The sequence below is a fragment of the Callospermophilus lateralis genome, chromosome 2 (genome assembly GCF_048772815.1).
Source record: "Callospermophilus lateralis isolate mCalLat2 chromosome 2, mCalLat2.hap1, whole genome shotgun sequence".
NCBI classification, from domain to species: domain Eukaryota; kingdom Metazoa; phylum Chordata; class Mammalia; order Rodentia; family Sciuridae; genus Callospermophilus; species Callospermophilus lateralis.
Window position 1 is genome coordinate 14,084,231 of NC_135306.1, and position 27,728 is coordinate 14,111,958.

Consider the following 27,728-nt stretch of genomic DNA (forward strand, 5'->3'; position numbering starts at 1 on the left):
GTTTTTCCTCACCCTTGACTTTTATTGACGGCCATATCAGCTCATGTGTGGCTGGACCTTCACTTATTTTCACTTGCACTGTTTGTTGGACATATAATTGTGACTGGCAAGCATCCTCATTCAGAAAAAGTTTTTATTATTTTAAATTGTATTTTTGATTAGGTACGAAATGAAGTTACTAGTTCAAAACGTGTGCACTTTTTAGGGCTGTTAATAACCATTGCTACATTGCTTCCCAAAGGATCAATCACATCTGTTTGAGTAACCATCTCACCACCCACACTTGTCTTTGTTGAGTATTTTTATTTATAATGATTTTTTGTTAATTTGATAAATAAAAAAGTATACATGGTTTTATTTTTATATTCATTTCTTGTAAAGACATGCTGTATTTTCTTTTCTTTTTTGTGTTTTTCCATTTCTGAGTCACATTCTTGTTTTCTCGTGCCCTTGACTCTCCCATGTGAGTTTCCTTCTGCCGACAGTGAGGGTGAGAGACTTTAAAAGACCCCAGCACTGTTCCCAGACCAGTGCAGCCGATGCCAAACTGTCCCTGTTGCTGCACTTGCTGTCGGTGTCGTTTGCTCTGGAGCATCTCTGGGGGCTGCAGCATACGTGACATTTTATTTCCTCCTCACCACAACCCGGTGAAGCCCTGCAGCCTGGAGATTTATGCTGCCTGTCAGAGCTTGCTGTCCATGATCTCAGGATCACACGTAACGCTCTCTCATCCCTGACCCTGTGTAGGGTCTGCACTTGGTGCCCCTGAGCAAGTTTGTCTCCAGCGTGAGCACGGCCAGGCTGATCCTAGAAGAGGCCTCGAGGTTGCTGAAGCTCCTTTGGAGAGTCTCACTCCCCACAGATGGCCAGTGTACCCTTCACTGTGGACAGGTAGGTGGTGACATTCTTCAGAGGTTCAAGGATGCCCCTGGGCCTGTGTCTCAGTCCCTTCCTTAGCCCAGCCCAGGAGCAGCCCCACTGGCTCTCATTTGGTGCGGGGAAGTGTCAAAGGGAGGAAAGGCACCAGGTTATGTTTTTGCTGTATCTGGGCTGCTGACTGACCTCTAGCACCCGAGAGTTCAGCCTGCAGCGGCTGCCCACGCCCAGCACATGAGTGTTGAGTGGGATCCTGTCTACACTCCATGTACGAGGAACTGGGGCCCAGGCATTGAGTGCTTCATCAGGGTTACAGAGCTGGTTTGAAACATAAGGACTGAACCCGGAGCTATTCTTTCATTTTGTAGGCATTGAGTTTTGACTTGTTCTCACGGGCCTTCGGGTTCTCTCTTCATAGTCCCTTTCACATTATATGTCTTTGCCTGCACCCTCCACTCCCATTAATGGCTTTCCTTGATATGAGTAGGCCTTTTTCAAACCTGCCTAACTGCTGGGGAGCAGTGGATCCATGCCAGCAGCCAGGCAGATGGAGCCCTACCTGTTTCCATCTGTGGAGTGCATGTGTATTGTGACAGGGTGAGCAGCCAGCCTGGCTCCCAGGGGAACCTCCCTGGGAAAGCCACGTGCAGGTAAAGGAGGTTGGGACTCCCAGCCGGATGGTCTGATGCTGCTTCCCCCTTTTGCCTCTCCTGTGAATGTGCTACAGGCCAGCAGGGAGGCAGAAAGGAAATTTGATTTTCTTTCTGAGTTCCACCCCACTGGCAGCTCTTAGATGGGTTTATCGTGGTTCTGGAGCAGCCCGTGAGCAGCCCTCTTCCTCAAGGTTCCTTGAGGAACCTGTCCTGAGGCTTCCTTGTTAGGCTCCCTGTGGGGAGTGTGGGCGTGCTGAGCTCAGGGAAGCTCATAAACACTCACTGTTCCATAAAGTCATTTTTGCCCACTTCAGCCCATGGGGTGTGGGGTGGAAGGCAAGTGTCAGGGGGATGGTGGGACCCACTGGTCCTAGCCCACAGCCTTTTCTTACTCTGACTGCCTGGATGTCCCTTGCTGCCTGCCGACTCCTTCCCACCTTCTCCTCTTAGCTTAAATGTTACCCCTAAGTGATAGAGGGCTCCCAGTCACTCAGTCATAGCGTCTTCCTCTGTTTCTTCATAGCTTTTGACACAAAAGATAATTACTTGGTTTGTTTTAATGTCTGCCTTCCTCTGCTTTCCTTCAGGGGAACATGTGTTTTGTTCATGTTTTTGAATAAATGTATGATTGAATGATTTTTCCCATATAACCAAACTATTACCTGTCCCTTATGAATTTTGAAAACAAACATGTCTGAACCAAACAGTTGACCCACAATGCAGTGGTTTTGTCTTTAGCACATAAAAGTAGTGACTACTTGTTAAATAGACAGAATGCAGTTCTTATTATATATATATAAGACACACACGTTATAAATGCACACAAAATTGTAGCCGTGTCGATTTCCCCCCACTTCTAGATCAGTCCAGCGACTGGTTGGTGCTCGAGGTGTTTTGTCCTTCGTTTCTCAGATAACTGATTATATTCACTCTCGTGTCACAGAATTTCAGAGTAGGACAAGGACTTAGAGATGCTCCATTGTGGCTGCTGGTTGCTAGTGTACATAGACCCCTGTGTGGTGTTAAATTGCCTCTCACCCCTGTTCTGTCACTGCCTGTGTTTGACACGGTGCCTTTTGCCTGGTGTGAAGCATGTGTGTAAAGCAGACTTCCACATCTTCAGCAGCCCGGTGGCTTTTGCTCCCTGCTATTTTCTCTGAGAATCATTGATTTGCCTTTTGCATCTACCGTACTGTCCCATTCAGTCCTGTGGACTGCTCTGAAAAGCATGCATCCCAGGCATGAGTTGACCTGGGAAAGTTGTTGGAGCGATATAAATACATAGGCCCATGCTTATGAGTTTTTTAAATGAAGAAAAAGCAATAACAGGCTATGTGTTGGCATGTAAAGGAAGAGATTGGAAGGGCAGAGATAAAGTAGATTTCTCCGAATAGAGCTTATTTTATACAGTTGACTTCCAAACTATATCAATAGTTAACATAATTATAAATAAAATTTTTCAAAATGGGGAATATAGAAATTTCTAAAAATTAATGGTATGGAATCAATTAACCTCACTACGGATGGCACTGGAGGCATGGTCACACAAAGAACATTTCAGTGACGGAAACAGTGATTTGACCATACATTTCTAGCAGGAATATTTTACAGGCAAGAAAAACTGCCCAAAAGTTTTTTTAAGATATAAACCATTTTCAGTGGTTAGTAATAGTATTGGTATTAATATTCTGAAACTAATGTATTTCTATTGTAAAACAACTCTTAAGTATCATTAGAAACTAAGATTTTTACTATGAATTAAAAAAATTAAAATCAAAGAAATAAAGACCCTGTAATTGTAAATTTAAATTGTAAGCATCAATATGAACTCATGATGTTTTTCTGTTAAAAAAATTTACTAACTCACTCTTTGTAAAAGGCTGAAGAAATAAAATGTGACCAAGTGCCAGCAAACACCCACAATTTCCAAACTATGATGTCTAAATGCCTTTTCCCCCAAAAGGATCTTGGGCTCCTTGGAAAAATGACTCTAGGTCTGGGCAGGAAATACAAGGAGCTCAGAACCTATTTTATCCTAGTAAGAAAGGACAAGATATAGGGAAGAAACCTGAAGATTTACAGTAGTTCTCAAAAGTGTAGGCCCTGAACCTGCAACATCAGCATCACCTGGAAATTTATCAGAAATGCACATTCTTGGGCCTCACCCAGACCAACTGAATCAGCCACCCTGGGAGTGGCCTCAGTAGTTTATTTCACCAGCCCTTTTAGGACCTTTGAGAAACCCTGGGTTAAAACTTAAGAAACTTAAGAAACAACAGATTCAAAATATGGATGTTACTTGAATCCTGAATCAAACCAATTATTAAAAAGTACCATTATGAATCAATCAGGGAAATGTGTCTGTTGACTCCATATTTGGAGATACCTATTGAATATCTGTTATTTGAAACTACCAGAAGTAGTTCTGATTTTGGATTTTTTTTTTCAGATTTTGAAGTATTTGCATAGAATTTGTGAGGTGGGCATCCCTAATCTAAAGATCAGAATGCTCAAAATGGGGCTGGGGTTGTGGCTCATCGGTAGAGTGCTCGCCTAGGCACTGGGTTCGATCCTCAACACCACATAGAAATATATTAATAAAATAACGGCATTGTGTCCAACTACAACTAAAAAATATTTTTTAAATGCTCAAAATGCATTGGCTCAAAGAGTTCTGGACTTTGGAGCATTTTGAATTTTGGATTTTGATTTTAAGGATGTTCAACCTGTACTAAAGAATTATGTTCATTGTTTAGGTGAGCTAATGATATTATGGTATTTTAAAATCTTTTTTCCCTAGAGATAGATTTTATATATATATATATATATATATATATATATATATATATATATATATATATATATATATATTTTATAGATGATATGATTAGTTTCTAGGATTGGTTTCAAATTAATTTTAGAGAGAGAAGAAGCTTGGGTGTAGGTGAAATAAGTTTGGCCTTGAATTGATAATTGCTAAACTGGACAGGTTCCTGGGGGGAGGGTCATTATCCAATTCCTTCTACTTGCATAAACATTTGAGATGTTCCTCGTAAAAAGGAAAGCAAACAAACAAAAACTCTTCCCAGAAGCAAGGCTTCGAGACACTGATGGAGGATTTTGTGGCCTCCTGGGAGGGGAGGGGCTTCCATTTCTGCTCTCAGCTCTGCGATGCTCACTGAGTTGTTCTGTTGATATTGTCAAGAGTGTTTTTACTTGCATAAGCATTTCCTAATTCCTCTGTTATTGATAAATAGATACTATACTTCATTATGCTCTGAAATGTTCAGTAAATCCTGAAATTTTTTAAATGTTATCCAATTTTATTCATGTATATTGTTGCATTCTGAAAAATTTCTTTAAAATGTTACTGTTTTCCAGTAAAGTTGTCAGTTATTAACTAAAAAGAATGAAAGGAAAGAAAAAAGAAAATTAAAACAAGAATTGTTCTGTTGAGTGACTGTTGGTACTGGGCACTGCTCATATACATCTTATTTTACCCCTTTACCACCACCTTGGGGAATTAGGTTTTTTGTTTTTTATTTTAAATTTCTAAAGTGAGGTATAAGAATCAGATGTTCTTATTTTTTATTTTATTTAAAAATGTTTTTATTTTTAATTGATTCATAGTAATTGCACATTTATGGGGTAAGTGTGGTATTTCAGTACACGTGTGTCATGAATACTGGTCAGATCAGGGTCATTGGATTATCCACCACCTCAGACATTTATCATTTCTTTGTGAGCATTCAAAATCCACTCCACTATCTGGAGTTAGGTTTTTTTGGTTATTGTTATTGTTTTGTTTTTGGTATTGGGGATTGAACCCAGGGGCAATTGACTACTAAGCCACATATCCCCAGCCCTTATCTAGAGGCAGGGTCTCACTAAGTTACACAGAGCCTGGTTAAGTTGCTGAGGCTGGCTTTGAACTTTTGATCCTCCCACCTCAGCCTCCCAAGTTGCTGGGTCTATAGGCATGTGCCACCATGCTTGGCTTGGAGTTAGGTCATCTTGTTCACATTTTCCAGAAGTAGGAGCTGAAACTCCAAGGAGTTAAATGATTTGCTTCAGCATCACCCAGCTAGGAAGTGGCAGAGCTGTGTTTTGGAGCTCTCGCTGTTTTTTCTAAAGTATCTTAATGCTGTAAAAATGAAGGATTGAATCCAGTGGCACAGCAGATGTAAATTATTACAATCTGTGGTTTTAAGTGCTGGACAGGATGTGTACAGGGTGTTAGGAGAATGCCAATGAAAGGTGACCCTGCCAGTTGGCAGGCACGTCACAGCACCTGCTGTGCATCAGGCAAAGGTGATCGAGGGAAGGAGGAGCTGGTAGTTGACAGGGGATGCAGGCCTGTGACGACCAGTTGCTACAGTCTCCTGGATGTGGGCAGTTATGGGGAGCCTCAGCTCCTGGTGCAGAAAGGGCATCAGGTGAAGCATCCTGCAGGAAGGGACAGCTGAGCTGACTATAGGAAGAGAAACGGGTTAGCCAGGCCAGGAGTGAAGTGGCCATTCCCGGCTTCCATGGACTCAGCTCTGAGTCTCATCTTCCTGCAGTGTGATGGATGGGTCAGGGGTGGTTATTCCAGTGTCACAGGTGTGGAGTTAAGGCTCTGACTGCGGGGAAGTTTGTCCTAGGATGGAGCTATGACCACAGCCCAAGTCTCTGTGGGCCCTGGATAGCAGGAGAGAACCGTGCAGACCTGATGTCTGAGTTAGGGTCTGTTCTGGAAGCACTGAAGACCCTCTAGCAGACATGATTGGCTAATCTTAAAAGTGGTTAAGGTAGGGAATCAAAAAGTGAAACATACCTTAAACATTTTGGTTTAACTTTAAACAGATAAATGTACTTACATTCACCATTCTTTTGATGGAGGGCCAGGGCCTTTTCTTTGACTATGGGGCTGCTGTTCGGAGTTCCACATGTCCTTACTTTCATAAGCCACATCCATAATGTATGTCTGTCACTTCCAATTTCTGTTTCTTTAAGATGAAGAGAAAACTTAGACACTTGTGAAGCAATCTGAATTTAGAATTCTTCTAGACTGTGTTCCTCCCACATCTTGTATAGTTGTTTCACCCACACCTAATCTGCCAGAATGTGTTTTTCAGTGGCTCGCCTTTCTCTGGTCTTTCTGAAGCATATGTTAGTTTTCGTGGTCGGTTCTCTCTATCCAGACACAGGCTTCATAGGTTCACTTAATATTTAATTAGATTCTGTAATTCTGTTACAACTACCATAAATAAGTTTGGGAACAAACTAAAGGGACTCTTCATAAGCTGACAACTCAGCATCTCCCCTTGGAGCAGAAGTTTTTGAGTGCAGCCAGGGAGAAGCAGGTGCCAGGCTTTCTTGCCACGAGGAAGGGAGCTGGTTGAAGTGTCTCAGTCCCCCTCTGCGCACTAGGGACCCAGAGTGGCCTCCTAATGGATCACATTCACCAAGTAATAGTTTTGTATTATTTTTTTTTCAAGATTTAAACACAAAACTTAAAAATCAGCATAATAGTTTTTATTAAACAACAACAACAAAATTTGAAATCACACCTCCTGGAGACGCTCTTAGCATCTTGTGGCCTTTGACCTCCAGCTCTGTGGCTGTGGAAATGGGTTCAGATTTGTGAAACGAGTGCTGTGGAGCAGAGGGCAGCCTCTGTTGTTCTGGGCTCTTTTTCTCTCTCATTACAATCTTTTATATATATATATTGATATTTACATCTATAAATAGAGTTCTACAACCTCATTTTAATAGCTGCAGAATCACTTCTTTCTGTGTAAGTACCACAATTTATTTTAGATCCATATTAAACAAATTGGTTGTTTTTTTCCTGCTACTACTAACAAGACTGAAGTGGACATCCATGGACAACCAGCAACTTTCTTGTGCTTGTACGGTTGTTGTTTTGGGGGTAAATGCTGTAGTGTAGACTTGCTGGTTCAGAGATGGCCATGCACTTACAGTAGATCTTGCCAGGTGTTACCAAGGGGCCTTGCCAATTTGCAGTTTTCCAGTGGTCATAAGACTGCTTTCTCTCATCTGGATTTTATCCAGTTTTGCCAATCTGATGGACAGAGAAAGCCTTCTAGTTTTTATTTAAATATCTCTGTTAGTGACCTTGAGCATCTTTTTATCTGATATTGCAATTCTTCCTATGTGATTTGACATTTTATATTCTTATTTCAGTTTTCTAATTCCTTTTCTCTTTAGATTGGAGAAATGAAAGCAGAGATCATCAAACTTCAGAACAAATTGTTTGAACAAGAAAAGAAGTTGCAGAACAGCATGAGGCTTTTGCAGCAGAGCAAGCACCAGGAAAAAGTCATCTTTGACCAGTGTGAGTGAGCAGTGTGGGTAGCGGCTATGCTTGACCACTTCCTGCCCCTCGGGGCTGACATCCTGCCCTGGCTTAGCCACGCTGGAGCCCAGACCAGTGATGATGAGGCCCCCTGGTTCGGGTCTTTTTAGGCTGCATTCTTCCTGACCTGCCAGACTCGTCTGTTCACTTCCCATGTCTTGGTGGCAGGGATGGTCCTCTCACTGGGGAGATGGGGGTACGGCACGCGCGGTATAGGAGCACGGAGATGGCAGTGGGGTGGGTGTCACTATCCTGGGAGGTGAGCATCCTGAATAAAATGATCCTTGAGCCAAATCTAAAGGGAGTGAATGTCATCAGGTAGGACAGGGGGTGACATTCCAGGCCAGGAACAGCAGGGATAAAGGCAAGAAACCATAAGCGTTTCTATTGGTTGCCTATGACAGGTCAAGGTAGGAGGGGCCCAGGGACTGGGCCTTGTGTTGTGACAGGCTTGGGGAGGCTGGCACGTACAGCAGAGGGTCGGCCCGCCATGCCTGTCAGTGAAGAGGCTTGGTGCTCTACCAGAGAGCAGGACATAACAGCAAGGACGCGGGATCAGAGTAGGTCATGGACTTGAGGAACCCTTCTCAAGGCAGGTGCGGAGCCCCAGGATCAGAGAGCCAGTCAGTCCCAGCTCTGGCCTAGCCACTCACCTGGTCCCTGGTTTAAATCTTCAGCACCACTCAAGGCAGCTCCCATCAGCACCTCCTGGTGACCCTACCGTGGCTGGGCCCACGCTGCCTGCATGTTGGTTTGCTTGTTTGGGGAGACTCTGTCTGGAGCTCCCTCCTCTCCAAGGTGCCTGCCAGCCTTGGACGCTCTGTTAGCAAAGTCCCGTTTTCTCGGGGTCTTCCTGGGAGGCATAGAACATAGATTGTTGCCAAGTGGCAGTTTTCCTGATATTCCCTCGCCTGAAACCTTCTGGAAGTGGACTGTGTGAGATGGGCAGAGTGAACTACAGTGCAACAAGCTCACTTATGAGCAGGCACAGCCCCGGGGACAGGCGTTCCTGCTGGCGAGGAGCTCGGGCGTAACTGCAGGTGGGGGTTACAAAGCTTAGCTGTGGGAGCACTGCTGAGTGCCTCGGGAGCCTGGCCAGGTTCTGGTTCAAGACTGACTGGGCCTTGAGGGATGGACAGCTGAGACAGCAACAGGGCAGGAACAGGATTTTTGTGATGGCCTTGTGGCCTCGTACCACAGCCCAGGAGGCAGGAGAGTAGAGTGTTCTGGAACATTCTCAGGACACACCAGGCCCTTTGAGGAACCTTGTGGGACAAGCTGAAGGTGCAGCAGGGACTGATACCGTCCACTGAGTGTCAGCAGCTCCCATGGCCGAGCATGGAGGGCCATGCAGCAGGAGAGAGCTCTGCTGTGACAGTCCCTCAGGTGGGCAGTGGGGAGGCCTCTTGGGGCAAGGCAAGGCTGTCGAGAACTGGGGAGGTTGGGAAAGGTAGTGAGGGGTCGGTCCAGCAGGGTGGTGGATGTCACGAGGTTTTGGCTGGGGTGTTCGTGTCACTCCCAGGGCAGACAGTGCCAGTCATGGCCATGTCAAGGTAGCCATGGACATTAGGTCAGACTTCTGGGCAGCAAGGGGCCGAAGTGATGCTCTGTGTGGCCCCCAAGTCTGGGAAGCAGAACTCTGCCCGGGCACTCTCTTCCTCTGCAGCCTGGCTGGGATAGCGGCAGAGCACAAGGAGGTTTCAGAAGCAGGCATGAGGTTCACATGAGTCTAGTGACCACAGCAGACAGTGCCACACCCTGTGTCCTGGGTCAGCGAGCCAGGCATTGTGAATGGGCACAGTGCAAAGCTCTGACTTCAGTTTCCTTATCCCCAGGGGAGACAGTAATTCCAAAGGACTCACACTGGCCACACACATAGGCCTGGGTTCTAATCATGCTGCATAGAAAGTACCTCTGTCTCTCATCTGTAGAGGAATGTGAAGCTCCTGAAATGAACCTCCTAAGCACAGTGCGGGGACAGAGCTGCTTCCCTCTCTCAGTTAGTCCAGATGATCTAGGGTACAGAGGTCATTCAGAGCAAGCCTGAGAACATCTCACAGCATCTCTCATCTGACGAGCTGTCGCCGTCTCTGCGTTTTGTTCCAGCCACTGGGCTGCTGCAGCTGGCCGGGCTGTGCCTCCTCCTGCCCGGGCTCCGCAGCTCGTCCTGACCAGTCAGGCCCTTGGGAATTCCCCAACACTGCCAGCCTCACGGGCCTGCTTCTGGCACTGAAGTGACTAAATGAAGGCTGGTAGCATTCCCTCTTCCTTGCCCACACAGCGACAGGAACAAGCAAGGGCTAGGGCTTATCCCTGCCTGTGTCCTCCCAGGCTCTATAGGGGAAAGTAGGGAAAGGGTGACCTGGTGAGACTTAGGACTCTGCTGTTCACTGGGCACGTGACCTGGAAACACCAGCCTCAGGTCCTCATTAGCCAAGTGAGGACGGTGACCCGGGCTTGTGAGGTGAACCTAGTTGGCAAGGTGGGGCACCCACAGGTGGGCATCTTCCTTGCCCACCTCCCCTGAAGTGGGAGGAGCCCTGGACTGACTCATGTGACCCTAGGGTGTGAGCCTCTTCTTTATGCTGGGACAAGGCTTGATTTGGGACACATTCTTTACCACTCTGTCCCTCAGTCTTTTCGTCACAGTGGGGATTTCTGTACCTGGGAACGTGGGCGGTGCTGTTCAGATGTAAGGGCTACATCAAAACTTGGGTGAGGTAACCCTTAGCTCATATGGTGAGTTTTGTTCTCTTGGTATGTTCAGTACTCTTTCAAGATTATTTTTAACCTCAATATCATGATACTTAATCTTTTCTGGGTCACAGGCCCCTTGGTGAATTTTGAGAAAGCTGTGGTCTCTTTCCCCAGAAAAATGCACACATTCATACCCACACATAGACCCGAACGTCACATCCAGGATGTAGGACTCTCCAAAGCACACCCATGGCCCCAGGTTATGAACTTCTGCTTGCAGACTTCAGTGGGGAGTGGAGGTACAGAGAAGCTGTGGCCACTTCTGAAGTTCATTTTGTTCAGTTAAAACCCACACGGACTGTCCCTTCCCCTGATGGTGCAGATTGCAAATAGATTTTATTACCTCAGGTAGAATTTTTTGTGAAGCATAACAAATATTTTCTCTAGGTTACCTGCAGTGAACACGCCACTGGGAAGCTGGGACGTGGTGTTGGTCTCAGTCTGTTTTAGCTGCAGGTGCTGTTGGCCAAAGGCCCAGATCCAGGCCTTGTGCCTGTGCCACTGGGCACGGGGCTGATTCCCTGACCCTCACCAAGCCTGTTTAGAGTAGGTTCCTGGTAAGCTCTGAATCCGCTCAGCAGTGCGTCCCTGCCGTCGCTGGAGTTTGTGTTGGACAAGAAGAGATGGAGGAGGAGGTGGTGCTCCTTGAGCTGCTCTCCTGAGAGGTGGACACTTCCAGTTCTGCAGGCCTGCTCAGCACATAGCTCTGGTGTCAGTGGGCAGCTTCCTCTGAGATCACCCACCAGCCTGCTCCCGTCCAGGCAGAATGCAGCTTCCCCAGGGAGACCATGGGGGCTATTCTGCCATCTGAAAGGTGGGGGCAGCCAAACTGCCCAGGGTTCTCCCCCCAGGCTTAGGAACTTGGCAGTGTGAAATCCCACCTGCTTAACTTCCCTCGCACTTGATGTGGGTCTCCACACATGGGTTTGCTCCCCCTCTGCTTCTCAGAGGGCTCAGGACACCATGAATGCCTGGACCTGCCCTGTGCCACGGACCTCCCTGGCCCACAGAGAGGAGCCATCAGGTTGTACTGTGTTACCAGGTAACCTTGCAGAGCCTTGGTATTGCCCCTAACAATGGCATGGCATGCTCCACCGGGTGCGTCCCTGTGAGACTGGCTTTGTGGGGACTGAAAGAGGTGTCAGTGGTCCACCCTTTCTGATGTGTCATTTGTGCTGGGCTCCAAGAGGGGACAGGTAGACCCTTCATGCTCCTCTCTGTTCTGGATTCTTCAGGGTGGTTCATGTGTCAGAGCCTTCAAGTTGGGCTTCTCCTCCCTGAACTGGGCTTTTTCACTCCCCTCCCCACATCTGGTCTCTGATCATCTTGTCCTTTGCTTTCTCCCCAGTGCTTGTAACCCACAAGGTCCTTCGGAAGGCCAGAGGAAACCTAGAGGTAACTTCATCCCTTTGTGTTTTTTTTTTTTTTTTTTAACTGAAAGCCACATAGTGGGTGGGGATGGGTGCAGGACCAGAAATGATCTCTTTTGAAAAATGAATTTGGAAGTGGAACCAGGGGACATGTCCTCCATATAAAGTTGTATTTTTCTGCCAACAAAGAATGACAAGTTTCATGCTTATCTTCAGTATTTGCTCTGGTTTTTAGATTTGTTTGCTGTTTTTACCAGGGAAAAAAGCAGCAGCCAGTGACTGGCACATAGTAGGACTTTGTTAAATCTTTCTGGAATGAATGAATGAATACAGTATGATCTCATTGTCACTTTGTTCTGTAAATATTTGCTGATCAAACTAATAACTCTTAGAAAGCAGTTTCAGGATCATCTTGCTTTTAACTCGGTCAGGGATCTTACTTCCGAACCCTCCCCTCGACCTAAAACCCTCCTTTTTTTCCCCTCCTTTTCTCTAGCTGAGGCCCGGGGGTGCCCATCCAGGAACAGCCAGTCCCAACAGACCTGGCTCCTGAGGACTTGAAGCTAATAAAGCTTGTGGCCCCGAGATCACGCGTCTCTGTTCCAGCTGAGGCTTCTGGTGGCTGAGGGAGAAAGGGGAGAAATGGCTGCCTGGCCCAAGGAAGTCTCTTTCCCTCCGTGTTCTCCATCCACAAGTGGCTCATGGTTGTGGCCACAGAGGTTCAGGTGCTCTGCGGTGAGGCGTGGAAAGGCCTTGAGCTCTGGGAGGCTGCCTGGGTCTGGGGCAGGGATGGCACTGAGGCTGCATGCGTTGCTGGGCTCCACGTTTGTCCTAGGTGACCTTGGCTCTCACTGGCTCTGCAGTTTGAAGAATCTCCTTAAATGATTCATTGCATTCCAAGGGGATGATTCAGTCACTTTGTGTGGAGCCTCAAAGCCTGGGTTCCAAACTCCCCCATGGGACAGGCCAGGTCTCAGGAGTCACTTGATCCTCGCCCTGAGCCTGCTGCTGAGCCCTCGCAGGTTTCCAGAGAGGAGGACTCCATGCAGCATGGCCTTGGGCTGTGCCTGCACCCTGCAGGTGCTCGGCCTCACAGTCGCCTGGAGAACAGCCCTCTCAGTGGTGCTGTTCTGACTTAGGAAGGAGCAGGGTAAGGCTGAGACTTGGCATTTGCACTGTCCCGATGATGACAGTGACCTGACCACCCAGCTGTCCTCATTGGTGCCTGGGGGTACTTGCTTGCTGCAGCCCTGTTATTAACCCTGCTTATCCTTAACCTTTGCCCTGAACATCACAGTGTCCCTGAGAAGTAAACAAAGCAGGGCTGAAGCTGGCCCAGGGACCTCCTGGAGATGGGGCAGACTTGGCCTCCAGCTGTGCTTTGACATGATTCTCTTGGCCTTGCTCTTCCTGTCTCACAGTCCTGTGCCCATGGTCAGGTGTCAGGCCCAGCTGGGCAGATGGGCCTCTTGTAGGAGGGTAGGCAGGGAGCACTTGGAACCTGACTCAGTGTCCCTCATTACCTCTGCTTCTGCCATGTTCTGGGCATTTGAGTGACCTTTGGGATGACCCTGCATTTTGCTTTCCTTCTGAATCACTCACACAGACCTTCTGCCTCTAACTGTGGCCTCCCCTGCACCCAGCTCCCGGCTGCCTCATCCCCCTCTTGACCTGACCTCTTAGAGTTGTTCCCTATCTCTGGTCCTCTGCCTCTTCTCCTGTCCCTAGGCTCCTCTCTAGTCTTCAATTCCTTTTCCATCCAGTTTGTTGGTCTTGCACCCCACACCCAGATTCCTTCTCTGCCCTGCAGCAGCTGAGATGCTGAGAAAACAGGGCATCTGATCAGGATGCTCCCCCCACCCGATAGCCATTGGTGTCTTCCCGCCACCTTCTGGTCCAAGCCCAGGTCCCTGACAGGTTCACAGGGGCCCGTGTCTGGCCCCTCCTGGTGCCCCTGGCTCCTGTCGTTCCACTTCCTTGCATTCTGGCCGGGTCCAGGCGAACTGAACCATCTCCAGCTCACTGGTGGGGCCTTGCTGCCCTGCCCTACCCAGCCCAACCAGGGTGCTGACTCTTTGAAGTGCCCCTCCCACCCTTTCTCTTTCCAGCTAGCTTTGAGTGGTCTTTCAGAAATCTTTCCCCCTTTGAGCCTGTCCCAATCCTTGATGTTCTGTGCTGCATCCCTCTCTCTGCTCCTGCTGCCCCCAGAGCCGTCGCTCCCTGTTTGGGGACCTCCCTGAGCTCCTGGAGAGCGTCTTGGCAGGCCTGGTACACAGAGCCGAGCAGATGGGACCAGTTCCTGGGAGAGACCTGACCCAAGGAGCCCGTCTTCAGGTTGCTGGGAGACAGTACTAACTCCTGCGCAGCCAAGGGCAGCTTCAGGCGCCCCACAGTCCCTCCTGGAGCCCTCAGAGCCACGTGGAGGATGTGATGGTGGTCAGGGTCACCCTGACTTCACAGATTAGCCAAGAGCCTTAGCTTATGGTTAATGGAGCCAGGATTTGATCCCTCTTGATCCCTCCTGTCCTTCCAGACCCCAGAATGGCTTCTCTGCCAACCACACACCTGCCCAGATGCAGAGGTGCTCGGCTGGAGGCAGAGGGAGCAGAAGCCAGGTGAGCCCAGGAGGGGGCCTTACCCCAGATACCCTGGACAGGTAGTCGGGAAGGTCCCTCCCCACAGGGGTTCCTCCTCTGCACAGCCACCCCCCATTTTCACATTTGCCTGGGTGTGAAAACTCAGATTTAGGCATAATGTCAAATGGAGTTCCTTTTCCAAGAAATCATACCATGGTCTTTCCAACAGAAGCTTGGTCAACAGGAGGCCTGGGTCTGTCCCCAGCCTCCACACCTGTCAGATGGGGCTTACCCTTCTGCCCAGTCCTGATGGCAGAGTTGATAAGAGCCTCAAAAATTTAGAAATAGCTGAAAAATAACATTCTTGTCAAAAATCAGTGGCTCTTCAGTGTCTCTTCTGTGGTTGGTCCCAAGCAAGTTTTTTTAAAAAAATATTTAATTGATTTTATTCTTTAAATACATGACAGTGGAATGCATCACAATTCTTGTTACACATAGAGAGCACAATTTTTCATATCTCTGTTTGTATATAAAGTATGTTCACACCAATTCATGTCTTCATACATGTACTTTGGATAATGATATCTATCACATTCCACCATCATTGCTAACCCCCTGTCCCCTCCCTTCCCCTCCCACCCCTCTGCTCTATCTAGAGTTCGTCTATTCCTCCCATGCTCCCCTTCCCTATCCCATTATGGGTCAGTCACCTTGTATCAGAGAAAATATTCGGCATTTGTTTTTTTGGGAATTGGCTAACTTCACTTAGCATTATTTTCTCCAATGCAATCCATTTACCTGCAAATGCCATGATTTTATTCTCTTTTATTGCTGAGTAATATTCCATTGTGTATACATGTCACATTTTTTTTAATCCATCCATCTACTGATGGGTATCTAGGTTGGTTCCACAGTTTAGCTATTGTATATTATGAAAAAATGTTCATCATCTCTAGCAATTAGAGAAATGCAAATTAAAACTACTCTAAGATACCATCTCACTCCAGTAAGAATGGCAGTTATTATGAAGACAAACAACAATAAGTGTTGGCGAGGATGCAGGGAAAAAGGCACACTCATACATTGCTGGTGAGACTGTAAATTGGTGCAGCCAATATGGAAAGCAGTATGGAGATTCCTTGGAAAACTGGGAATGGAACCACCATTTGACCCATCTATCCCTCTCCTTGGTCTATACCCAAAGGACTTAAAAACATCATACTACAGGGACACACTCAAGCAAGTTTTTAAAGTTTTATTTGAAGTTCCTGTGTCAGGTGTGCACAGATGCAGTGTGTATGTGAGTGGTCAGAGGTGGGGGTGCATTGGAGTGATTAGCCCAGGCTAGGCTTGACGTCAGACCTGGATTTGCCCGTGGGGGAACAGAACCACCTTCCCTGGTTTGTGCACAGCCCGTGGACCCTGAGGTTGGTCATTGGCAAGGGCATGAACTGGGGGTGCTCTGAAAAAGGAACCTCTGGTACATCTAAGCCTGTGTGGCTGCGAGTCCCAGGGTGCCTGGGAGCAAGGCCTGCAGAGCAGGCTTGTGAGAGCCCAGCGGCCCTTCTCTTCAGGCCACCACAGGTTATCAGGACAAGGTAATCCAAACAAACGTGTTTTTATTTCTTAGCTTAAAGAAAGTCCCAGCCTTGTCCTAGGGAAGGCTCACCCTTCTCTAGGAGGTAGAGGAGCAGATGGTTTGTTTGGGCTGGATTAGGGCCAAGAACAAACTCTGCAGATAGGGACAATTTGGACCTTGGGAAAAGCTCCGTTGTCCCTGGTGAGTTAATTTCACCAGCAGCTGAATTCAGGAGGCTCCTAAGCAGCAATCAGAAAATGCATCAATTTCACGTCCTCTGTGAGATTAATTACCACATATGCAGCGCACCTGAGACAAACAGCTGCAGGGGCTAAATATAGTGAGGAGAGGAGAGGCCACGCCTCCGCTCAGCCTGCCTTGGGAGGGGTGCTTTGACCTCACTTCTGAAGCCCACCTGCCTGCTTCGCTGCCGTGAGGCACAGGTAAGCTCCTGGACCCCCAGGCAGTGGCAGCATGGATAGCAGGAGCCACTTCCTCCTGCCCTCCATTTCTTTAGTCTGCACCCCCACCCATTTCACAGAAAAGGAAACTGAGTCAATAAGAACCTGTTCTCTGAATTTTCCTGCCCTGCTTACAGACAGAGAGTATCTTTACATGCCCTTTCCCACTCAGTGTCTCTGGATGACCAGAGTAGGGACCCAGAGCCCCACAGTTGAATTCCTCCATACAGTAGCCCGGGAACTGCTTGTAAATGGTCTGTGGGTGGAGAAGGAGTGATCTTGTTAATACAAGTTCTCAGCATCGCCTCGGCCCAGAAACCTGCCTGGGGGATCCTGGCCCTGCCAAATGGCCTCTGCGATCTTGGCCATATTTTATGTCTAACTCAAAAATCCAATTATCAAGATTACTCATCCTGTCTCCTGAGGAGGCCAGGCTCTGCCTCAGGGCCAGGCTGTTTACCTCTGGCCACAGTGGGGCCTTCCCAGCTAGCTTCGCTGCTTGCCGGGGGCTGGCTGTGGGCAGATCCGGAGACTCGGGGGTCTTGTCCTGGGCCTAAGGAGGTGCCTGAAAAGACGAAGCCTCAGTTTCCTCATCTGCAAGGTCACGAGATGGGGAAAGCTAAAGAGACAGAATGGCCCCAGGTGAGGCCCAAACGTCAGCCCAGGCCTGGGGGTTTGTTCCTGAGGGTCCTGCATTCATTCAGCCAGTACCTCCTTCTCCCTTACCCTCTGCGTCCTGTCTGACACCAGTGCCACTTCACCTCCCAAAGCCATTGCTTCATCCAAGTGGCCTTCAGTTCCCACCTGGACCACTTACTGCAATAGTAGGACTTCCCCACTTGCACCCCTACCCTCTCCAGATGTGCCCCAGGCCACAGCTAGAGCAGATCTGCAGTGCAGAGCCCCCACCTACCTGGTGCCAAGTGTGGAACGCTTCCTCACCTGGAGTGGTGCAGGCCCTCTGGCCCAGCTGCTGCCCTCTGCTTTCCCCCCAGGCACAGGGCGGCTGCATGCTGCCCCTGCCCGGCACCTCCCCGGCACCTCTCGCCCTGGCTTCTCGTGCTGGTGGCTCCTAGTTATGTTCCAGAGCCCGGTCCTTAGTCTCCCCAGTCAGAAGGGGCAGTGATGCTGATGTTCGGTGCCTGCTGAATCTGCCTCACTGGCGTTTGGCTACCATGTGACTTTGAATCGTGCATTTGAGGAGGATTTGGGCCGGTTACGCCTCTTCCTGTCACTAGCCTGAAGTTCTGGAAGGCCCCAGACCTGGTGTGACTAGCTCACCCTCCCAGGCCTGGTGCCTGGCCCAGGGCCAGCAAATATGCTCACCCACCTGTGTTCTTAGCTGCTCCCACCCCTAGAAGAGCTGGAGCTGGTGGGCAAGAGACAAATAATGGTGCTAAGGGGGACACTTGTCCTGGGGTCCCATGAGCAGGTAGTATTGGGAATATTACCACGTGGTCCTCCTGCTGGCTCTGTGGGGATGGTACTGCCTTTTTCAGATGAAAGAAGCACAGAGCCACCCACCTGCCCAATGTCACAGGGCCAGAGGCTGAGAGCTGCATTCCAACGGAGCCTGCGGGTGCCCCCTGCCCGCCTTGGGCTCGGGGGCTGAGCTGCGCAGACGTACCCGTCGCACTTGCAGATCGTCTACTTCGGCATCTGCCCGCTCAGAGGCTCCTGCCAGGGACCCAAAGCCCAGCCCTGGCTTGGCCCATCTCTGCCCCTCTTGGGCCTCAGTTGCCATCCTCAATAGAAGGCAGAGTTGGAGTGGCCTCTAACTCACCATCTTCAGCCTCTCTGTCCTTAGTTTCTCTGTTCATTGGCAGTGTCCATGTTGACCTATCGCCTGACCCAGAGGCAGCCCTGGGCATGGCAGGCCCCTCCCCTGGATCACTGTTGCTGGCTGCGGTGGTCCCCAGCACCTTCCCTCAAGATCTGTCACCAGCGTCCTGTTAGCTGGCGTTCACACTGGAACTGAATTACATGTTTACAGGCTTGGAGAGACACTGTTTGTATTAATGCCACTTTCTCCTCAACAGAACAATGTGTGGTCCCAGTTCAGTTGGGGCAGTGGATGACAGGGCTGGCAGGCACAGGGAAGCAGAAGAACAAGGTCATCCCAGACTCCTTGTCCTCAGCTGAAATGACACTGGGGTCAGAGGCCAAGACATAGGTGACCAGACCACAGAGCTCCCTGGGGGTGGGCCAGTGGCTGGGAGCCCAGCTAGACCCGAGTGTGAGAGAAGCCTAAGGGGTAGGTACTCAGCATAGGAAGGAATTTGAAGACCTCGGTGTCAAGTTCATTTTCAGCACCTACCTTCTCCCAAGTGCCAGGTCCAGTGTGGGCCCTGAGGCTCCCCGTTGGGTGTCGGGGAGCCAGATGGGGAGGCAGGCCCGCAGTTAACTGGCTCCATCACGATAAATGATCACCAGGACCCTCAGGCACCCAGAAAAGGGACTCCTAACTGGGCTTGGAGGTGACAGGGAAGGTGCCCTATGGTGAGCCTAGGTGAGTGGAAAAGGCCACCTGGGGAGAGTAGGTGAAGAGGAGGGGGTGCTAGGTCGACGAAAGAGCTGAGAAAGGCCCGTGCTCATTGCCGTGGATCTGGCTGGGGTTTAGAATCCACTCGGTCATCCTGGCAGGACCTCAGGTGCCACCGTGGACAAGAGGGCTTCATCCAGGAGCAGCAGGGAAGAGATTAGAAATGTGGTGTTTGGGCAAGAGGGCTGGGTGGGTGCTGTGATTGTCAGGCCCACCCATCCTCACCTGGGCAGGACTGGAAGTGAGGCTGCTCTGGGTTCAAGACGCCTCCGAGGACATGGGCCTGTTTACCCCCTGGGGTGGGGCCAAGGATCAGGATGGGGTCAACTGCTGGCTTCTGGCTCAGTAGTGGTGTGACTGCATTCACCTGGAGAGAGCAGTAGAGATGGTGACGAAGCCAAGATCATCTTCGCAGTGGGCAGAACAGAAGGCGGCAGGTGGAAGAGGCCCTCCAGGGGGTGGGGCCGTCTGTGCAAAGGCTGCAGGGGGCCCACGATGGTGAGCTGCGGCTGCCCGCCTGGTCAACCTGAGGTTGGGGCAAAGAGTCAGCAATCATTCGTCTTTTGGGAGGTTGTGGGAAGCCAGCGGCACTTGTGTCTGGGAGGTGGAGCAAGGCCAGGGAGGAGGCAGAACAGGCTGGCTGAGGCCTGTCCAGCTGGGTGAAGGACTCACGGTCCCCAGGGCGGCTGAGCTGGTGGCCATGGGCCTATTGGTGTCTCAATGGCTGCAGGGAGGCTGCCAGCCAGAGGAAACAGCCTCCACTCCCACAGCAATGGAACAGCAGCCTGGACGTGGCCTTCAGGGGACTTGACTTGCTCAGGACTCCTGCTAAGACACGGCCTCTGCGCCCTGCCCTCAGTGACACCGGAGACACAGGGTATCTAAGCAGCTCCAGGACGGCTGCTGCTCTGCCCTCTGGGAGTGCTCCGAGTGCCCCCAGACCCCACTTCCTCACCGATAAGACAGGATCAGGGCTGGTAGCAGCACTGCCCTTCTCCTACCCAGACCTCCTTCCCTTCATGTCCCTCTACTCCAGGAAGCCTCCCTCCTCCCCAGGGAGCCCACCCTCGCGGCTCCCTCCCTCTCACCAGCCCGGGGAGTCCTTTCCTTCCTTGGCTTCTCTCCCCTCTGTCCTCTCTCCCCCACTCCTCTTCCTCTCCCCCCCACTCCTCTTGCTCACAGCCACTTGCCTGCCTCCAGGTATGGTTGCCCTCTGGTTTCCCTGCCCTGTCCCCACCTGGTCTCTGCACAGCCAGGATATGCTCCGGCACCTCAAACCCGACCCTGCCACTCCCCTGTGTGTGAATCCTCCCAGATCAGTCCAGTTCCTCCCACATCTGGCCTTGTGGTGTCTGCTGGCCTTCCCTGCCCATCCATCTAGGCTTGTTTTTGTTGGTGTCCCCCTGCCTCGTCCATGTGGTGCTGGACCTTGTCATTCTCATAGGCCCCCAAAGTCACCTTCTGCATCTCTGGGCTTCGCACATGTGTCTCCTGGTCTGAAATGCTCACCTCGCACATCCTCATCCTGATACCCACTGGTCCTAAAGACTCACCCTGGCATCATCTCTGAGCCTGCATTCTCCAAACCTCAGTTTATCCCCATATAAGATGGGTCTGAGCCAGGCGTGATGGTGCATGCCTGCAGTCCCAGCGGCCAGGAGGCTGAGACAGGACGATCGAGATTTCAAAGCCAGCCTCAGCAAAAGCAAGGCCCTAAGCAACTCCATGAGACCCTGTCTCTAAATAAAATACAAAATAGGGCTGGGGATGCAGCTCTGTGGGTGGTCCTTGAATTCAGTTTCTGGGATTACCCCCCAAAAAAGGGGGCATGATCCCACTTTCCCCTTGTTACTGGAGATAGACTTGGGGTTTCAGTCAACTGCAGGCAGCTAAGTTAGCTGAGACTAAAAGGTTTTAATCTATTCATTAATAGATGTATAGTCAGCTTTTTATCACTCACCAAATACCTGACAAGAAAACTCAGAGAAGGAAAAGTTTATTTTGGCTGATGGTCTCGGAGCTTTGTCCCACAGTCAGCCTACCCCGTTGCTCTGGGTCCAGGTGAGGCAGAACATTATGGCGGAAGGGTGTGGTGGAAGACCGCTGCTCCACTCATGGTGGCCAGGAAGCAGAGAGGGTAGGGGGCTGCAGAGAATATGCCCCCTTCCAGGGCATCCCCGTGACCCACTCCTCCAGCCACGCCCCACCTGCCTGCAGTCACCACCCGGTGGGTCCATTCAAACTAGGATGGTCGAGTTGGGTTACAGCTCTCACAGTTATTTCTCTCGGAATGTTCCTGCATGAACACAGGAACTCTGGGGCAACCCCTCAGCCAAACCACAATAAGTCCAAATAAGAGAAGTGGATCGTCTATTCTGTCCATGACCTGTCAGGCTACTCTGGGAGCCTTGTGACCATTTCTGGTGACTTGGCTTTAGGCTGATGTCAACAAAGTAGATTATGTCATTAAACTTATTTTCCATTCATTAAACATATGCCAGAAATTATACATATATTGTCACATTTAATCCTGTAAAAGTGTTATGACCTCTATAAAATGATGTGGCAGGCAGAACCATGGACCCAAGATGTCCATGCTTGGATCCCCAGGACCTATGATTATGGCACTTCACTTGGCAAAATGGAATTGACACAGGTGGTGACAGTTACAGATGGGAGATATTCCTCAACCCCGGTGGGAACATTCTAATCCCAGAGTTCCTTAAAAAAGAAGACCTTTCCCAGTTGTGGTCAGAATGGTGAGCTTTCAGGTTGGAGCAGGGAGCCAGGAGCTGGGGACACAGGTGACCTTGGGAAGCTGGGAAAGACTGAAAAACAGATGATCCCCTGGAGACCCCAGAAAAGAGCACAGTCCTGCTGACGCCTTGATTTTCACCCAAGAGACCCAGGTCAGACTTGTGCTGTAGAGCTCTGGAAGTAAACTTGTGTCATCTTAAGCCACTAAGCTGTGGTGACTTGTTATGACAGCAGTGTGCCTTAAATAGTCACTATGAGCATGAATTTTATGATCCCATGAATTTATAAGTGGTGTGTCCTGTGCTTGTAGAAGTATAACTTAATGACAGGGGACCATTGAATAGACAGCGTGGGGGACAGTGAACTTCCTGTCCCTGGAGGCATGGTTGACCTCACCAAGGTCACCTAGATGGGCAGGTGCTTGGACAAGGGACCCCAAGAGCCTCCAGAGATTATAATCAGAAGCCATGTGCCCAGGGCTGGAGGAGCCTGTGGTTCTCCCTGCCACGCGGGAGGCCTCTGTCACCACCCGCAGCGTCCGCCCCTCGGGAGCGTTATCATATATGGTAACAGGACTCCATTACTTCAGAATGCTTTGGTGTAATGCATTGAAGGAATTATTGAAATGTGTAATTACAGTGTGCATTGTAATATAAAACAAGTCCATTATATTCATTTGATGGAACTGTGCTCCATAATGTCTGTTCTAATATAAAAGATTCTGCCATTAGAGTGTTATATTGTGTGATGATAATTGTCCTCCAGACCTCGTCTCCCATCTCCACCCGCTTGGTTCGGCGCTGTCTCATGGAGTGTCTGCTGCCATGAAACAGGAATACCGAGCGTCCCAGGCGGGAAGGCTCCTTGGGTTCACTCCATCCAGCCTCCCATTAGACAGATGGAGAAGGAATGAGGCCAGTTGCCCAGGGCCAGAGTTGGCCATGGCAGCACCTCCTGAGTGCTAGCTGGCTTCTGGCACAGTGGTTCCCAAACATCTTTGGGAATTGGAACCCTTTGTTGAACAAGAATCTCAAGGCAGACCAAGGAGTCAACTCTGCGGGAAGCCAAGATGGGCTTAGGGTCCTGACCACTCAGGGGCCTGCTAGGCTTCCATTCCCTCTGAGTCCCCTTCACAAATCATGAGGGCTCCCCATGGCATCCTCTGAAAACCAGTGGCCCAATGCCCTCTTTGTCCAGATGGGAAGATGGAGGCTGAGCGGGGCAGACGCCTGCCTAGATTGCCCCAAGATGTGGGCAGGGCTGGATGACCTCCACCTCCTGTCGGCTTGCCCCTCAGGATTAGTGTGGAAGCTGGTTCACCTGGCTGCTAGAACCACGGAGACTTGTCAATCACAGGATTGGAGGACCCTGGAGGTCGAGGGGTGGAGAGGTGCAGGAACCCCTGGGGATGCTCCCACAGAAGAGTCGGGGACCTCTTCCTCTCGAGATGCCACCACAGGGTGCCACCACAGGAGAGTCTGGAACCTCTTCCCCTCGGGTTCCTCTCGGGTTCCTCTCGGGTCTGGGCCCTCTCCGTCTCCCTTCTCTGCCCTGAGTCAGAACTAGGTAGCAGGCACGGTCCTGGTGGCAAATAGCCTGGCGTGGTTCCGGCTGTGATGAGATGTAAAGAATGCAGAACCAGCTTCCTGTGCTTAAAAGGAGCAGATGGCTCTGGAGGGGACCGGAGCTGGCGGGAGGTGAGGGAGTGAGCAGAGCTAGTAGTAGGGTGTAGTATCCCGGGCTGGGGTATTTGCTGGCTCCCCAAGTGTGGAGAACACCAAGTGTCCGAGTAGCGGTGAGGAGGGGTCCAGGGGGTGGGTCCCATGGGTGGGAGCAGGCAGCGTGCTTGCAGGGGGCAGCACGGGCCTAGGGGCCTGCCAGGCTTGGGCCTGACTCTGTGTGAGCATTGCGGGCCTTGGCAGGGCTGCAGCAGAGGAGGGTGTCCTCTGGGCAGGTGGTTGTAGCACCTGCCTCCCTGCTCCGGCCTCCCTGAACCCTTGTTTTCCCCACATGACCAGGGTACAGCCAGCCAGGGAGAATGTCGGGGGAAAGAGGAGGCTCTTTGGTGCCCTGCCTGTAGCACATTAGATAACAAAATTGTCCTTTATGTGTGTCCTCGTTGTCATTGTCAGCTTCATTCTAGGTGTTCACTATGAAATCTCTCCCCTAGACCTGAATGATCTCCTCAATTTTATTCCTGGAGAAACTGCTCAGAAAGGTGTGAAAAATTGCCTGAGGTCACACAGCAGGACTCAACACCAGATATTTGTCCTTGCTTCACACTGAAAGGGGGATCCCTGCCACAGTCACCTGCTGTTTGAATTCTGGCAGGGAGAACATAAGTCCATCCCCAGGCAAGCCCTGTTCTGTATTGTGATCTGGGCACAATCACTCTCCTGTTGTCCTCTGTGAGTTCTTCTTTTCCCGTTGGAGCTGCCAATGGAATCTCTTCTACTTTTTAGGAGACTTAGGATAGAGAATGGTGCTTTTCCGAGGGACACGTGGTGGTAGCAGGCATTTGCTGAGCTTCCAACGAAGGAGCAAGTCATCCTACTACCTCCTTTGCCAGTATCTGTGCAGTAGCAGGTTGGGAACCCAGAAAGGAACAATGCTGTCCTCCTGGCAGTCTGGCTGTCTGCCTTGTCATGGGGTTCTAAAGCCGCCCTGCTTGGGTTGGGGTCTCATGGTCTCTCCACCTTCTCCCAGCAGGCTGGGGGTGCATAATGTCAGATCTAAACGTCGGCTGGGTTAGGGACAGTTCCTCTTTCCACACTGAAGCTTTCGTCCATCTCATATCCCCAAAGCGTTCTCGGCCTGTGATTAACTCATGCAAATAAACGTCCAGGTTCATGGGAGTGAGGCATTGGCCAAGTTCTGCTCACAGTCTTGGCTTGCACAACATTCTTCTGCAGCTGGGTTAAATTCTCCCATTTTGCAGAAGAAGAAATAAAACTCAGTAAGCTTAATGCATTTGCTCCGACATGTGCCAATAAATCCAGGAGCTGGCAGTGGGCTGGGTCTGTTTCCGCTAGGCCCTGTCACCTTGCTAACGGTTTGCTGAACTGTGGAAGGGAGGCCTGGAGTATTATTGGGCTGCCTGAGTTAGAACCCCCGGAATGGCAATTTAGAGCATGTTATTCAAATCCAGCGGACGCCTGTTCTACACTAACCATCATCAAAGGCCACTGTGAACAGGAGCCTGCATCTTCCTTTGTGCATTTGAAAAAATTCCATCTAAAGCCATCACGGCATGCAGTGACCGTGGAGGAGTCAGTAGGAATTAAATCAGAAGCCAGGAATGGGAAGAAGGGAGAGGAAGGTCATCTTTTGAAATGACAAAGAGGTGCTGTTTTCTCAGTCGGGTAGGCGAGGCTTCCACTGGGCTGCGAATTTTAATTCCAATCTCTGCAGCTGCTAATGTGCTTGTCGCTTGGAGAATAGACACTAATTGACACGCAACTAAATAAATAACGTGTAACATGAAAGCAAACACAAGCTTTAAAGGAGGGGAAAAAAAAGAGCAGAAAGGAAGAAATTTAAAATGTGGGGGGTGGAACAGTGTTTTCCGCACTCCATTAAAATGGCATCAAAAGACTTTTCAAAATATTTGTTTTGTGGGGAAGATACAGTTTGGAATCATCTGGGCTTCTGTCCCTGCGTCACTGTGCTACAGATCAGAGGCAGCAGGAGAAGAGGGGAGCAGATTCTTCAAAAGGGACTGAAGATCTGTAAGCAAGACCTGCGGGATGATATGCCAGCCTCCTTCTCTCACAGGGGGACAGGCTGGCCTGGAGAGGCACGGTGGGGCACCCAAAGTCATTTGTCAGGTCCCTGGGAGATGAAGCCTGTGTTCTGCAGTTAAGACAGGGTCATACTGCAGTAGGATGGGCCCCTGGTGTCCTCATGAGAAGGGACAGGCAGGGGAGATGGACACCATGTGACAATGCAGGTGACAGGGAGAAGATGGCCATGTGACAGTGGAGGCAGAGATGGTGGTGATGCAGTGGCAAGCCTAGGAGGGCCAAGGACCGCTGCTGCCACCAGGAGCCAGGAGGGCATGGGAGGATTTTACCCAGAATCCCCCATGGAGCGGGGCCTGCTGATACCTTGGTTTCAGACTTTCCCCTCCAGAATTGTGAAAGAAGAGATTTCTGTTCTAAGCCTCCCTGATTGTGGCACCTCGTTACCAGATCCAGTCTCTCTTCATGCTCCACACTCCGCCAGCCTAAAGTCCCATGCCCCAGCCTGAGACATTGCTTCCGAGAATGTCCCGGACTTATTCCAGCCAATTACTCTCTGATCACCAGATAGCCATGAAATGTCATTTGTGTTTGCCAACTTTAATTATTTATGGAGTCCTTGCTACCTAGACTATAAGCATCTTCTCAAATTTCAATTCGATTTGTCCAACAAATGCTTCTCAAGCTTCCTAAGCAAATATGTCTCCCCAGCCGCTCCCCCTCCCACCAGCTCCTCCCCTTCTCTCTCCCCCAGGACCCGCCCCCTGGCCTCCTTGCTTGTCCGGAAAGTTCCCTCTGCTTGAAATGTCCTTCCCCCACATATCCACGTCACCTTGCTGATGTCACCTCACAGTCAGGCCTACACTGATCCCCCAGATACAGTCGCTGCCCCCTCCCTTGCATGCTTATTCCTCCTGGCTGACTTTGTGCCTTGCCATTTTTGTGTGTGTGATGCTCATCACTTCTCATCTGTTTTCCCTCCATAGACTGAACTCCAGGGTAGGGACTTCCTCTGTTCTCTTCTCCTGGAATGGTGTCTGGCACCATTGGTTGATGAATGACGCTCCCCCTGTGCAGAGCCTGGAGCTGGGCCCTGGGGAGACCCATGCATGGACCTTAAATAGCTCACAGTATCATCGGGGACCATGAGCTGACAGCTCCAGCTCAGGAGCTAGGAGCAACAATGGTCTCCAGAGAGGGGGCGAGTGTCACTTTTTCTGGGATGACCAGAATCACCTTCCAGAGGGAGCGTGGTCTGAGATGAGGAGGTGCGTGGTGGTAGGAAGGCCTGGCTGAAGGGCCTCATGAGGAAAGTGTAGTGGCCAGAATAAGCTTGGGACACCTGGTCCTGGCCGTGTGCCGGTGCTGCAGTGAGCTGAGTGTAGGACACGCTGGGTGGGCGAGGAGCCGGGGCCACAGTGGAACCTGAGTCCAAAGGTGCCAGACACCAGCTGTGGCTTCCTCCCAGGGAGAAGAGGACAGAGTACTGAGCAAGACGTGTCCTTGCTGGGTTTCAGAATGCACCTCTGTGCCCTTCTGCTCACCTTGCTCGGTGTTGCTTGACTGGAGACAGCCCTGGACACGTCTGGGGGTGCTCCTCCTTCCAGTGCAAGCCCACCTGCGTCACTCAGGGTCCTAGGGTGGCGAGTGACAGAAACCCCATTCAAGCAAGTACAGTCCACGATGGAATTTGAGGGTCTTGTGTAACCAACAGGGAGGGCAAGTATCCTCAGAAGGAGCCGGACCTCTCTGTCTCTGGCTGACTTCCTCTCTCCTAAGGTGGCCGGGCGTTGGGGACACACAGCTGACACACAGGCTCATATCCAGAGAGGACAGGCTGTATCCCTACAGCTGTGGTAGGTAGATCCCAGGAAGACACTGTGTGACCCAAACTGAGTGCTGAGTCCACCTGAAAGCTTCTGGCTCCAAGGGCAGGGGCCAGAAGTCAGCATCTCTTATTTGGACTCCTGGCCAGGGGCAGGTGTGGGCGCTGGGCCAAGGCAAGGGAAGAGAGGCACCTACCAGAAGGGAGACGGGCACAGGGTAAGTGTGAGGT

The 27,728-nt window shown here is 50.3% G+C and overlaps 1 protein-coding gene across 6 annotated transcripts in view; it reads left to right on the forward strand.

The window, feature by feature from the left end:
* Cdk5rap2 (CDK5 regulatory subunit associated protein 2) overlaps positions 1–17,830 on the forward strand; it is a 186,539-nt gene extending 168,709 nt beyond the window's left edge. For all 6 annotated transcript variants that reach the window (XM_076845603.2, XM_077108812.1, XM_076845608.2 and 3 more), the window contains 4 exons: positions 748–891; positions 7,743–7,869; positions 11,996–12,042; positions 12,514–17,830. In XM_076845603.2, the coding sequence (XP_076701718.1) occupies positions 748–891; positions 7,743–7,869; positions 11,996–12,042; positions 12,514–12,570 (375 nt within the window). In that variant the 3' untranslated portion in view covers positions 12,571–17,830. The remainder of the gene's footprint in view (positions 1–747; positions 892–7,742; positions 7,870–11,995; positions 12,043–12,513) is intronic.
* The last annotated feature ends 9,898 nt before the right edge of the window (positions 17,831–27,728 follow it).